Below are 14,118 nucleotides of genomic sequence, written 5' to 3'. Positions count from 1 at the left end.
ACCCTAACTGGCCTTTAGTACAACCTTTAAATTAGTTATTTTTCTAATCCATCCTTCTTGAATTTTCTAAAATGATTCACACCTTGTGACATCCTCTAGTCTGATTATTTCCTTTGCCTCTTATTCCCTACATAAACTTTGGTCAATCAAATGTAAACAAATCCTCTACCAGACAGCCATTAAGCACTTAGAGCCTATTATAGTCTGCACATGGCAAGGAATTTATTAAGAGTTTAACTGCTTCTTAGTCCATGACCTTAAAGGGAACATGTCATTAGGAAGCTGTGTCACAGTGTACACACAGTCAAGCAACAAAAGCCCGGAAGGGCTGAAATGTTTCTTGCTGAAATGTATAAGGTGGCTAACTGATTCCAACCACCAAGGACATAGAAAGGTGACAGACCTAATCAGCAGTTTAGACAACAACCCCATTCATGCAGTACTGAGTTAGGCATCTCCCAAGAAAACAGGAAAGCCCAATGTTAAGGACCGTCACTTATCTTACACAGAGAGGAATTCAAAGCAAAAATGTTCCAGTAGTCAACAGATAACAGATATTAGGTAAGTTGTGATGATGCACACAGCATTACTGAGTTGAACACTCACCTTCCTCATATGCACAGTTTCCCAACCAAGAAATAAAATATTCAGCAGGAGCCCAGTGCTGAAATGTTAACCATAAAAAAAAAAATCTCTCTAACAGAAGATACCACAATAACTACAGAACAGATTTACTCAAATAGCATTTTCTTCTGCAATCCATTCTGCACACTGTCTAAACCAGTAGTATCTGATGAAAGTGAATGAATGCCTCTGCAGGTGGGAAACTAGGAAAAAAATTGGATGTACCATAAAAATGGAACACAAGAATTTGACATGACGTATGATGATTTTCCAAGTGAAATAAGGAGATGATCTTTTCTGCTTATTGAGCCACTGATACCACCAAAGAAAGTTTTTTTCCTCCTTTCTTTTACCCTGAGAAGAACCTAGAAACATTTATTGGATAGGATTTGCTTTTTGAAGTGCACAACATCAGATCTTTGGTATCAAACTGCAGTGTCATAAGCTGGAGTAAGATAAAAGAAAACAGCCTATCCCATACTTTTCCTTTGCTTCAAAGTTTGACACAGTGTTATCTGCTGTAAATAGCAGCTGATCTTTCATGGAGCTACATAGGCAGAAGCAGTTTGTTCATTTGACAGGCTATTTTCCACTACTCATTTGATTCTTTGTGTGTTCGAGACCATCAATGGAACTGAAAGCACGAAAACTGGGCGACAGCTAGAAGGATCATTTGCAGGCTTATTAGGTTTGAGAATGGTAATTACAAATTGCCTTCATCCACAAACAGGGCATTCGACAAAAGCCATGAAATGAAGTAACAAATATAAGAAATGTTGTATTTGTTGCTTCATTTCATGGCTTTTATCCAATGCCATGTTTGTGGAAGAAGGCAATTTGTAATTATCAGCACAAATGAGTTATTTAGGATAGATGTTTTTTGCATCCAGCGCTTTCCCAGATTTCAGCCTCTCAATAACCTTCACAGAACCACAGAAAAGTAGGACTGGAAGGTACCACTGAAGGTCATCTAGTCCAACCCCCTGCTCAAGGCAGAATCATCCCCATCCAAAACTTCCCATAGACTTGTTTGTCTAATCCAGGGATAGACAATTATTTTGGCTGGAGGGCCACTTAACAAGTTTTAGTAAGCTGTTGAGAGGTGCAAGGATAGCCCCGCCCTTTGATGGCTGCCTCACCCCCTCTTCACCATCCTGGGACCGAAAGTCCACCCTCTAACCTGTGACCTTTGCCACCAGAAGTCCCTCCCCTTGCCCCGGAAGTACTTCTTTTGGGAGGGAGGGTGCTGACATCTTGAAACTGGAAAAAAAATCAAATCACATAATAAATAAAAAAAAAATCAAACATCTACTATAACTTTTTAAAATTTATTTAAAAATATTTTTGTCCTGATTTATGTGCATTTGCATAGTGTATCTAAAGGCAATTGCATAACAGCTCAAAATATATTCCTACTCTTGTATATTGCGGGGGGGGGGGTTGGGGAGTGTGTGTGTGGTGGAGTGTGGGTATGATGGATGCAGTGGGGAGGGTGGGTATGGGGTATGTGGTCGGGGTGGGGACAGTAAGACAGTTTGGGGTTATGGTGAGTGGGGTGGGAGTGTGTGGGAGAGTGTTTGGGGGAATGGTGGGGGGAGGGAGGTGTACGGGGGCTGTGGGTAACTGGGAGGCTATGTGTGCGTGTGTGTGAGGGAGGGGGGTCCTCAGAGTCCCTAGAGTGTGCTAGTGCCTGGAGCTGCCTCTGCAGGTTGCGAGCAAGGCCAGCCCCACCTGACCCCATAGCAAGCCACTCCGTGTGCTCCCACCCTAGTCCCCTACTGCAGGTGGCAGCAGCATGCGGGGTCAGCCCCACCAAGTCCTGAGCAATGAAGCCAAAAGTGCAGGTCATGGGGCTGGGCCAGGGTGGCAGGAACAGGGGCAGAGCCAGTCCAGTTCCATAGTGCAGAGCTCTCCCCTATTCCCCATGACCTATGCGTAGCAGTGAGTGGGACTGGGCCACCAGCTCCATCACACATGGCTCTCCCCAGAAGTGCATGGCTTAGGAGGACTGTGTGCAAGCCTTGCACAATGGAGCCAGGCAGACCCTGTGCCCACGTTCTATGCTTCTACAGCCCCACCCTGAGTTCCCACTAGCCTCAGTGCAGCAGCATGGGCCCTGTGCTCCTGTCTGCAGCCACTCCCCCACTGCTGCCACTTCCCCCACTGCCAACTGCCATCCTTCCCCTGTTAGGTCCCTACTTTCCTTCCTGTGTTGCCCACCTGCCATTGCTGCTGCTGCTTTCAAGCTGCTGCCACCACTCCTGCCTGCTCACTGCCACCGCTTCCTCTGCCCATGGTACCACTGCTCCTCACCACCCCACCCTACCCCCCCACTCTGGCCAGGCCAAGCTGGGCAGGCTCCGTGCCACACGGTCCCAGCCATGCACCCAGAAACTGCATGGTGCTGGCTGGGGTGGACTGGCCCCAGCAGGATACAGTTCCTGACTGCATAGCCAAGACTGCATGGTGCAGCATGGAGTCAGCCTAGCTCAGCCCGGCCCCCACGCAGTATGGAGCCAGCTCCTGCCGCTGCACGCTGCTCATCTGGGAGATGCTGATCTGGCGCTAGTTCACTGGTCCCACTGCTTGTCCAGGAGGGCATGAGGGGTGGGGCATGTGCCCCCAGATCTGCACAGGGCGGGCATGGGCCAGGGCTGCGCAGGGCTCTTCCTGGCCCACCCCATGTAGATCCAAGGCACACGCCACCTCATACTCTCCCAGACCAGCTGCAGGATAAGCAGGCTAGCGCTGGACCAGCAGCTCCCTGATAAGCAGCATGAAGAGGCAGGTGCCTCCCCCACCCGTGCACCCAATGAGCCATGGCTCTGTCCTATGCCTGCCCCACCCATTAGGCAGTGCTTGCCCCAGCACCAGCCCCACTCCTCCTTCACCACATGAGCCTTGGTCTGCTCCATCATGCCCCTTCCCTTTCCCCTCCCCTTCCACCACACCAGACTTACCAGTTGCACATAGCTCTCCAAGCTGCTGGGCTGTGCTCCTCGCTGCCTACATGCCGTGCTGTAGCTGCGCACATGCATGGGCATTTATCGGCCACATTATCAGCCACATCAGGCAGATTTCCAATACGATCTATTTTCTTCATATCAGTGCCTATCTGATATTGGACCAAAGTATTGCACCTCTACTTATGTCTGTAGGGAAAACTATTGTAGAAGTATTTGTAAATTGTCCAGAAGTCAAACTTGCCTATCTCAATTAGAAGCAGACTAAATTGCTGGAATCCAACATGTGCAATGTCTTTAATGTGCTTGAAAGGCTTCTGGAGACATTCCATAAAGAAGAAAAAGCTAAAGTTGCAACATTACAGATACAGATGTAGAAGACAACCTGTTCTCAGGCCACATTATCGTGAAAGAACACTAACCTTTCCAACCTAATGACACCATCACCTGGTCTCCTCAACAGCACTCTCAACTATGCTGATACATGTTTAAACACAGCGCAAGCTTTCTTGTTGCCTTATGCATTTTTTCTCTATTAGTCTTTTTACTTTAAAAGGAAGGAGATTTCTCCTTCTACCATTTTTCTGCAATTAGTATTGGAGAACAAATATATGAATGCATATGCTTTAATGGCAGCATATTTATATGATCATCTGTAAAAGTTCAGGTTGGGTAAACATAGTAATTCCCTAACCTCAAATTTCAAATCCTGCTTCTAAAATATCCTGAGCTTCCTCCTATATACAGAACTATTACCAAAACCAGGTTGTACTCTGCAAGAGAAGATAAAAGCCAATAATTACTATTTTCCAAAAGCTGGGTAGTCAAACTGAGTTGGGAAGAACAAGCAAGGGAATCATTATGCATGCAGGAACTTCAGGAAGAGACCAAATTTATTTTCAGGGAATGAGTTAAATTACTTTGGTAGGGAATGAGTTAAATTACTTTGGTAATGCACAGAAGTGGAGGCTGTACCTCTACAAACCATTACTTGGCCAGAGAGTAGCTGAAGAACTGATAAAATAGATTTCCAAGGTGGGGATCCCCTGGGAAAATAGGTATGGACCAAGGGACTAACTTTATGTTCTATGTCATTAAAAGTGTCTGTCATATCCTTAGGGTAAGGCACTAGAGGGCCTCAGTTTACTACCTCTAGACCAATGGGCTGGTTGAACATTTTAATGGGACCCTAAAAATAAGCTTTGTCACTGCACCCAAGATGACCATCGGCAATGGGACCTGTTAGTACCCCCTTCACTATTTGCGAAGGAAGCACCCCAGGCCTCTTTGGGCTATGCCCCTTTTGAATTACTATATGGGCATTTCCCTCATAGTTTGTTGAACTTGCTCCACAAGGGGCGGAAGAAGGATGAAAGGGTCAGGGCTGAGCACTCTTGGTACATGAACACCTGAAGAAAGAGGCTGCAGATTGCTAACAAGTGGCCAAGGATAACTTACAAAATGCGCAGAGTCAACAACTGGAGCAGTACGATAACAACACGAGGGGGCGGGAGTTCCAGGTGGAACACAGGGTCCTAGTCCTCCTTCCTAGCTCCAAGAGCAAATTTTTGACCTGCTGGCAAGGCCCATTTGAGATTGTGAGGCAAGTTGGCCTGATCGATTATGAGGTATTCTGACCCGGGCATAGAAAGGAGAAGCGAGTCCACCATGTGAGCCTGCTGAAATTATGGGGAGAGCTGGAAGGTCTTTTGGCCATCTCACTGCCTGAATAAAAGGAATTTGGATGGGAAATGGGTTTGGATGGGAGAAACACTAGGGAAGGCAGGGCTTGAAGGCAGCGTAGTCTTAGGGCAACATCTCATGAATGGGCAGCAACAGCACTTAAGAGAAATAATTCAGGACTTGAAAGATGTCTTTAGTGAAGCCCTGGGGAGGGCTGGGGGGCTGTATATAAGATCATCACCCCAGAATGCATAATAGTTGGAGAGAAGTGGAGGGGGATGCCATATTATAAGTATCAGCCTATCAAAGAGGAATTAAATAGAATGCTACAGCAGGGGATCATCACTGAGTCCTGAAGCCCATGGAGGAGTCCGATTATAACTGTTCCAAAGGCAGATGGAACCCTTCACTTGTGCATAGACTTCTGAAAATTAAATACAATTATGTGGTTTGATGCTCTCCCTATGCCTCAGATGGATAAGCTTTTAGAGTGGACAAGCCAAGTTTATTTAAACATTTGACCTGGCAAAAGGATATTTGCAGACCCCACTGAGACTGGAGGACCAGGCCAAAACCATTTTTGGGACTTCCTGCGGCTGTATGAGTTTAAGAAGATGCCTTTCAGCTTTAATGGAGCTGTGGTGACTTTCCAACGGCTGATAGGTTGGGTACTGACTACACATCAGGCGTATGTGGCTGCGTACATTGACAATATTGTGGTCTATAGTGAAGGCTGGGACCAACATGTGAGAGCAGTGAAAACTGTCTTACAAGAACTAAAACAGGCTGGCCTGACAGCCAACCCAAAGAAATGTTCTCTGGGAAAAGATGAGACTAAATATCTGGGTTTTCTAGTAGGGCAAGACCATATAAAGCTTTTGGCAGATAAGCAGATATAATAAAAAATTACTGTCCCCTGCCTGTTGGGTCGCAGGGGTTTGAGCCTGCCTGCAATGCCCCTGGCCAGCAGGCAGAGGCTCTCCATCTTTGGCAATCTCTGAGGAGGCTGCCAAACTGCCCCTCTCCCTAGCCCTGCCCCACCCCCTGAGCTCCAGGGCTGTCAGGGAGAAGGGGATGGAGCAGCAGGCAGCTGCTAGCTGCTTTGCCTGGCAGGAGCTTGGGGGGAGTGTGGGGAGGAAGGGTGGAATACAGCCCCCTCACCCATGACCCCCCCCAGCTACTGTGACTAGGATACTGGGGAGAGCTGAGCCAGGCCTGCAAGGCAAAGGGGGTTCCCTTCCCCCACCCAGGCTTCTTGACAGTAGCAACAGCAGTTACCAGCTCAGCTTTGCCTGTCCAGAGCTGGGGTGGGGAGGAGCTGGGTGGAATAGAGCCCCCTCACTTCATGGACCTGGCCCAGCTTTCCCTAATGCCCCGGCTTGGGAGCTGAAGGGGGGCGCAACACAAGGGGGCTCCATTCCATCCTGCTCACCTCTCCAGCTCCTACCCACCAAATCAGCCAACACCCTAAGGGATAGCCAACATGGGTTTGTTGCGGGTAGGTCTTGCTTGACCAATCTCATTTTCTTCTACAACCCGGTGACCTATCACCTGGACAAGGGAGAAGAGATTGATGTCATATATCTTGACTTCAAAAAAGCCTTCAATCCAGTATCCCATGATCACCTCTTGGCAAAACTGGCCAATTGTGGCCTTGGGTCCACCACGATCTGCTGGCTGGGAAATTGGCTCCATGGTCGGACCCAGAGGGTAGTAATAGATGGAAGTCACTCATCATGGTGTCCTGTGACCAGTAGGGTCCCCCAAGGCTCTGTCCTTGGACCCATATTATTCAACATCTTCATTAATGATGTGGACATTGGAGTCAGAAGCAGACTGGCCAAGTTCGCCGATGACACCAAACTTTGGTGCAAAGCATCCACACCAGAAGATAGGCAAGTGATCCAGCCTGATCTGGACAGGCTCAGCAAATGGGCGGATGAGAACCTGATGGTGTTTAACACCGAAAAATGCAAGGTTCTCCACCTTGGGTGGAAAAACCTGCAGCATCCTTATAGGCTCGGCAGTGCTACGCTGGATAGCACTACAGAAGAAAGAGACTTGGGAGCCATTAATTACCACAAGATGAACATGAGCTTGCAATGCAATGGCCAGTAAAGCAACCAAAATGCTGGCTTGCATCCATAGATGCTTCTCAAGCAAATCACGGGATGTCCTTCTCCCCTTGTACTCGGCCTTGGTGAGGCCGCAGCTGGAGTACTGCATCCAGTTTTGGGCTCCACAATTCAAAAAGGATGTGGAGAAGCTTGAGAGAGTCCAGAGGACAGCCACGTGCATGATCAGAAGGCAGGAAAGCAGACCTTACAACGACAGGCTGAGAGCCATGGGGCTCTTTAGCTTGGGGTGATCTGATGGCCACCTATAAGTTTATCAGGGGTGACCACCAGGATCTCGGGGAACGTCTGTTCACCAGAGCGCCCCAAGGGATGACGAGGTCAAACGGTCACAAACTCCTGCAAGACCGTTTCAGGCTGGACATAAGGAAGAATTTCTTTACTGTCCGAGTTCCCAAGGTCTGGAACAGCCTGCCATTGGAGGTGGTTCAAGTACTTACACTGAACACCTTCAAGAGCAAATTGGATGCTTATCTTGCTGGGATCCTATAACCCCAGCTGACTTCCTGCCCTTTGGGCGGGGGGCTGGACTCGATGATCTTCCAAGGTCCCTTCCAGCCCTAATGTCTATGAAATCTATGAAACAGTGGCCTGCTGCTCCCTCCCCCTCCTGCTGACAGCCCCTGGGGGGGGGAGGGGTAAGCTGGGCTGGCACAAGCACCAGCCCAGCCCCACAAAATATGAAACATTAACCCTAGAGGGAACACAAGTTCCCTAAAGCATTCTGCTTTAGAGCACCTTCTTCTAATAACTGATTTGACCACAGTTAACTTTTCATGTGATCGGCCATTTAAAGAAATGCTCTTCACCCATGCACATGTGTTACATCATAGTTGTATAGCACTTTCAGGGACCCAACAAGACAAAAATATAACCTAACTACTCTGTTTTAATTTTCCCTATGGGTACATAAGCCTAAGGTTTAGGAATGAAATGCACAGCTTGATTGAGTCCTAAGAGCCTTAGCACATCAGAATTTAATGGATATCTACCTCTGTAAGTTCCTGAGGCTAGATTTGTAAGAAATATCTCCTCTATTAATCCAATGATGTAATTATTGGCTGTACTCTTATTTATTTATTTATTTATTATTAAGGATTCTGGATGAAAGCCATGCTCCTGAAGACAACATAACAGACATACAACCATAATATTAATTTAAACAAAAATAACAGAAATGCAAATATAATAATAAAATAGGGCCAACTATTATGAAAGCATTATTCCTACTCCTAGAATTAACATAATCAAGTACAAATACAGTGATAAATCAGATCACGAACCTATAAAAATGTTGTGCATGGGTCCACAATTAACACAATATAAAACAAATATAGTGATGAAGTTTATTGGTCATATCAAGAGTAAAGGATGTTTAGCTCTGATCACTTCAGCCTTGTAAGCAAAAATCGCAAGACAATTTACTAAATAGGGATCTGTTTGCTGCAGGAGCCATGTTAATTTCTATTTCAGAAGTATGTCAATTTCTGCAAAAACGGTGATAAATATTTTTTCTCCTTATGTTGTTATATAAAGGACATTCTAAAACATAATGAATAGTGTCTTCTAAAACTCCTAGACAGACTGGGCAACATCTTTTATATTGGCTGTATTAGACAACCTGATGATTTAATTCAGTGTCATTTTTACATGTATTTGTTGATTTGATTCTAATTGCAACCTTGTTTTGATAATTTTACTAATTCTTATTTAGTTTAGTTAACGTTTATAGCAACTTCGCTCAGCACTAGGCTTGTTTTATTTTAAGTTTATTTATGAACTAGTAATTAAACCCACATTATATACAGAGACATTATTTTTCCCAGATAGCACCCTAGGTCAGAATTCTCAATGAAGGTAACTTAGCTAAGGTATCTGACAGCTACTTGGCTTTCTCTCAAAATTCTCACAGGGCTCTGGCACGGGATCTTTTGGCTGCAGCTACACCCACATTATCTATGAAATCACTTAACATCAAGAACTTCCAAGACAGTTAAATTAAAATGTAAAAGGAAGGTTGTTTGATAAATGACCTTCTGTCTTCCTTCCAATTTTACACTTTTTCCTCTGTTCGATGCTTTGGCTATGTTCAGATACAATCAAACAATACCTATAGGCAAAAGATAATGAACTATACAGTTCTGTTCAAAGAAACAACCTAGAAAGTCAGATAACATTTAACAATATTGGTCAGGATTTTTCAAATCCTGACATTTAAAAATGATACTAAAGATAACATTTAAATTTTCTCATTGCTCACAGTAAGAGATAAAATGTCTTCTTCTTGTATGGCACAAACAGGCTGTTTCTGAAGCAATGGATTGTCTTCACAGTATAACTCCTTCAATTCCATCAGCAGAAGGTCTGCCATCTATTTGAAATGAAAAATATTTTATTTGGGTGAGAAAAAGTAAGGAATCTACCAGCTTTGCTACTCAAAATATTCCATCTCAAATATTTACATTTTTATTATAAGGATATAAAGAAAATAGGATAAATGTTCTTGTAGATGTACATGGACTAATATTGTTAGGGAAAATATAAGATTTAAGGGAACACTGTTGCAAATATCTAATATAACAATTTTAAATGAAACAATTAAGATTGATTTCCTCTAAAAGAAAAGTCTTGTGATTAGAATCCTGCTTAAATTACAGCTTATAAAAAAACCTCTCTATTTAAAATCCAAGACGATGTATACTAGTACAGTTCAACCTGTCCATTCCTGTCCCAACATAACTGATTTTCCCACATGCATCTAATTCTGAATCAATAATTGACTCTATACCGTAACAGGTTGAACAGTCCCAATGAAATGCACACTCAAGTATGGAAGCAGTGAGTCTCTTTGCTTGGGACAGTTATTATGAGACTGGGCAAATTATTCAATGCAATAACAAAACACATTAGCAAAATTAAGGTTTATCATGATAAGAAAACAGAAATGAAATAGGATTAAAAGATCCAGAAGACACTTAAGTTTACTTTTAACTTCTTTTTCAGAATGGCTAATAAAAGCTTGTTTTTGAAGTATAGAAAGCTGTTAAAATTACACGGCCAATAACAGTACCAGACAGTAGTAGTATATTTAAAGCTTTCAAACTATATAGTAAAATCAATAAAAAATAATTAAAATAAAATAACAGCATTTATATAATTTATAACTTTTGGGTAAAAACATACATCCATTCTACCAGTTACACAAAATTAAAACAGAACATAATATATATGGTGGTATATAAGAAGATAAATGAAGCAGTGAACAATAAAACAAAACACGAGCATTCTTTGATTTTGGCCCTTATTCTTTGAGCACATAATGCAAATATACCCAAGGGGTATAAAACAGGCCCTGAAGTGTTACAAAGAAACCCGACTTGTTTTTTTTTTTCTTTATTAGCCCAGTATTTAAAGTTTCCCATTAACAAAGAAATCCATTTTCTTCTTTCTTCAAAAAGCGAACAAGACCACAGTGATTTAAGTACTCTATCTTCTTCTACCCACAAGAGCATATTCTGTCCAAATATGGTCTGATGTCACCTGCCCATGCCAACTGCAGATACCATTAAAGAAAAAACCTAGTAACAGCATCTGACTATTTGCAGTTTTGTACCCAGACAGGTAGGTTTCTAGGACAAATGAGTGGTTAATTAATCTTAAAATAGTATTGTTCAGCTAATGGCTCCTAGAGGTAGAGCATTTGTACTATAGGATTATGGATACACTTTCCTGTTCTTTGTTTACCTCTGATATAAAAATATTAATTCTATGGGCAAAATGAGTGCAAGCCAAACTACAACCTACATCTCAAAAGTTGGTAACAGTTCTTTTTGGCTAGGAACAGACTGACTTTTATTAGTAGATGTTTTGGATGGGGAATCCAGGAAAAAGATGACAAAGCTGAGATGGAAATACAAAGTGCCCGAGCGAGGGACTAACAATCGAGGGATGGGGGAGAGGAGGGGAACGCGACTAGGTTACATACGATACAATGTTAGCCAACTAAGCCCGGGGGTGGGGGGATGTGGGAAGGGGGAAGGGGAGGGGGGGGGGTTGCGACGCTGAGAGGAAAAGGGGATAGATACATACCCGTTACAGTGGTCCGCAATGTTGGAGGAAGTGGCTTGGAGAAGGCGTCTCAGCCCATAAAGTCCGATCGCGGGGGTCCTCTTCGGGTGGGGCGGGGTCATCCGTGGCGGCGAAATCCTCTCAACGTGAAGCAAAGGGGGGGGGGGTGCGGTTCAGGTGGCGGTGTCCTCAGTGACCAATCCGGCGGTGGCTCGTCTGGAGGGATTGGTGTACTGGCGGTGGCCCGTGATGTGCTCCACGTAGATGTTGCGGGACCAGCAGATGGTGTCGGACACCATGAGGCAGCACAATAAACCAGTTCAAGTGATCAGAAACTGGTTTAAACCTGCAACAGAACAGATGCTCAATGCACATAAACCAGCTTGAAAATGGCTGAAATTGGTTTGAGATAAACCTGGTTGAATGTAATATCACACTTAACTGATCTGGGTCAAACCAGTTTATGCAATGTCTGTCCCAAACCCCTTCCTGGTTTAAAATAAACCAGACATCCCCAGCATCCTGGCATGCTCTCTGGGCTAGGCGGGGCTCTCTGCTCCACAGCAGGGCTGGCCCCTCCCCTCTGCTCCCTGGCTGAAGCTCCAGTAGAGACTGCAGACACAGCAGGGTCTGCCTGGCTTCACCCTGCCCTACCCCCACCCCTCACTGATTAAGCAGGAATTCCCCCCCTTTCCCCCTCCCACAGCACAGACCTCAGCCCCATGGACACTAAGCATGAGGTATGCTAGCTAATGCTGAGAGGTGTCTGTGTGTCTCTCTCTCTCCAACTTCACTGGGGCACACAGAGAGAACAGTGACTGCTTAGGGCTATTTGGAGCTAATCAACTGGTCAGCCAGTAAGCTTTTTAAGAAGAGTGTGAAATAATGAAGAGAGCTTACTGTTTTGCTGATGAGGTGATAATCACTGTTATCAGCCCCCTGCTGGATTGCTCGCCTGTCAGTTTGCTGCAGACCAGTATAAAGAAGCAGGGAGAGGGAGGTTGAAAAGCTCCGTATCATCAACAGATACACTGCACACGTGCATTTATTGCCTCAGAGTGCTAGCAGGGGGCTGGGGTCAGGAAACATTCCTGCCCCTTGAGCAGCCAGCAGAGAAAAGCCTGGGGACTGTGCAGGCAGACCTCCCAAGGCAGGGGTCCTGTGGGGGCCTGGCCATGCCCCCACCTCAGCTCAGTACTGTACAAGGGAAGGGAGGGCTGCTCTACCACTCTCTGGCTCCTAGCCTGAGCCACTGCAGTCATGTGCCTGAATTTTCTCCATCCAGAGAATGTCTGTCCAGTTAAAAACTGGTTCAACCTAGCCAGCTTAGACTAACCTGCAAAGATTGAAACAATTCAGGCTCAGGCTTCTTGAATGTCTGTTCGTAGCCAATATGACAAGAATAACAATGGCTAAAAAATGCATACCTTTCTTAGGAAAGTTTTAAGATTATTATAATGACTCAACCACAGATGTTTGTTCTTATACTCCTTTTACATCAAATGTCAAAATATAATCTCATTCTCATAAAAACCTGTGAAAAGCAGATCACTAATTTTGGAACTCCCTAACTCTGCACTAGCTTGGCTTATATCCATATCTGCAAAGAACGCACAACTAAGAAGTTGTTCTCAAGAGTTTTTATTTAAGACAATCTGGCAATTATCTCATGACAGAAAAACTTATTTTAAAGTTCTAAATATATAGTTCTCATAGTAAGGTTAGTCAGCTAAAAAGGTGCAGAAATAGTTCAGTTCAGATATTTCTAGAATTCAAGAAAATAAAAAAATGTTGCCAGGGAAATTTTAAAGAAATATTCTATACGTCTAAAAATGCAGTTCTCTTCCAGTGTACATTCAAAAGAAAGATCGAGGAAAAAACAATTATAATCCTCTGAATAAACATATTATATAAACACTTAGAAGATTAAAGACTAGAAACCCTTTTGAAATCATCTTGCTGTATCACATAGATGTATTTAAGTAGAAAAGTACCAAGACTTGCAGAAGTTCCATATTTTAAACGTTGTATGCATTGGCATTATACTTAAGTTAAATGAACTGTAATTTTAATTTTTAAATATCTGTAGAAGAAAGGTAAAGATGTTCCTTTAAACCAAAACTATTTCTGCACAAAACCCCCATTTTAATGGACTTGCATAACTAAACAAACATACAAGAAAAGGATTCCAGATCTATCCTAGTAAGGAAAGAAAGTTACTTCCAACAGTGTTCTTTCTTTTCTTTTTTACATAGAATTCTGTCCAGCTTTTGTTCCTGTATAGAGAAAACAAGCATATATCTAATAGTCTACTCAATGCTCATATTTTTAACTTAAGATAACACGTATACCTGAAATAGGTGAATAGTGATGACATACATAATGACAATGGACAAATGAAAACAGGAAAAGATTTATATATCTGAATTATACAAAAGCTTGCAGAAAATATTCCAGAGCTGTTGACCATTTCTTTGCTCTAAGAAGCTCTTTTAATCATTAGATATTTATTGCTTTACACATTTTTTTTACTAGTTCATAATTAGTATTTATGATTAGAGCACTAAAGTAGGTTTTCTGCTACCTCTCAGTTCTGTATTAGAATCAAACTGTCAGAACTATTGTGAAGCTATCACATCATCTCT

At 43.6% G+C, this 14,118-nt stretch overlaps 1 protein-coding gene across 2 annotated transcripts in view; it reads right to left on the bottom strand.

Annotated features, from left to right (window-relative positions):
• The window catches only part of LRRC69 (leucine rich repeat containing 69), a 58,961-nt gene that overhangs the window by 18,380 nt on the left and 26,463 nt on the right, over positions 1-14,118 (bottom strand). For both annotated transcript variants that reach the window (XM_090040314.1, XM_090040315.1), the window contains exon 6: positions 9,666-9,776. In XM_090040314.1, coding sequence (XP_089896440.1) covers positions 9,666-9,776 — 111 coding nt within the window. The remainder of the gene's footprint in view (positions 1-9,665; positions 9,777-14,118) is intronic.

The sequence above is a fragment of the Crocodylus siamensis genome, chromosome 3 (assembly GCF_052110815.1).
Source record: "Crocodylus siamensis isolate JL-2025a chromosome 3, ASM5211081v1, whole genome shotgun sequence".
Classification (NCBI taxonomy): Eukaryota; Metazoa; Chordata; order Crocodylia; family Crocodylidae; genus Crocodylus; species Crocodylus siamensis.
This window is presented reverse-complemented; position numbering and strand designations above follow the sequence as displayed.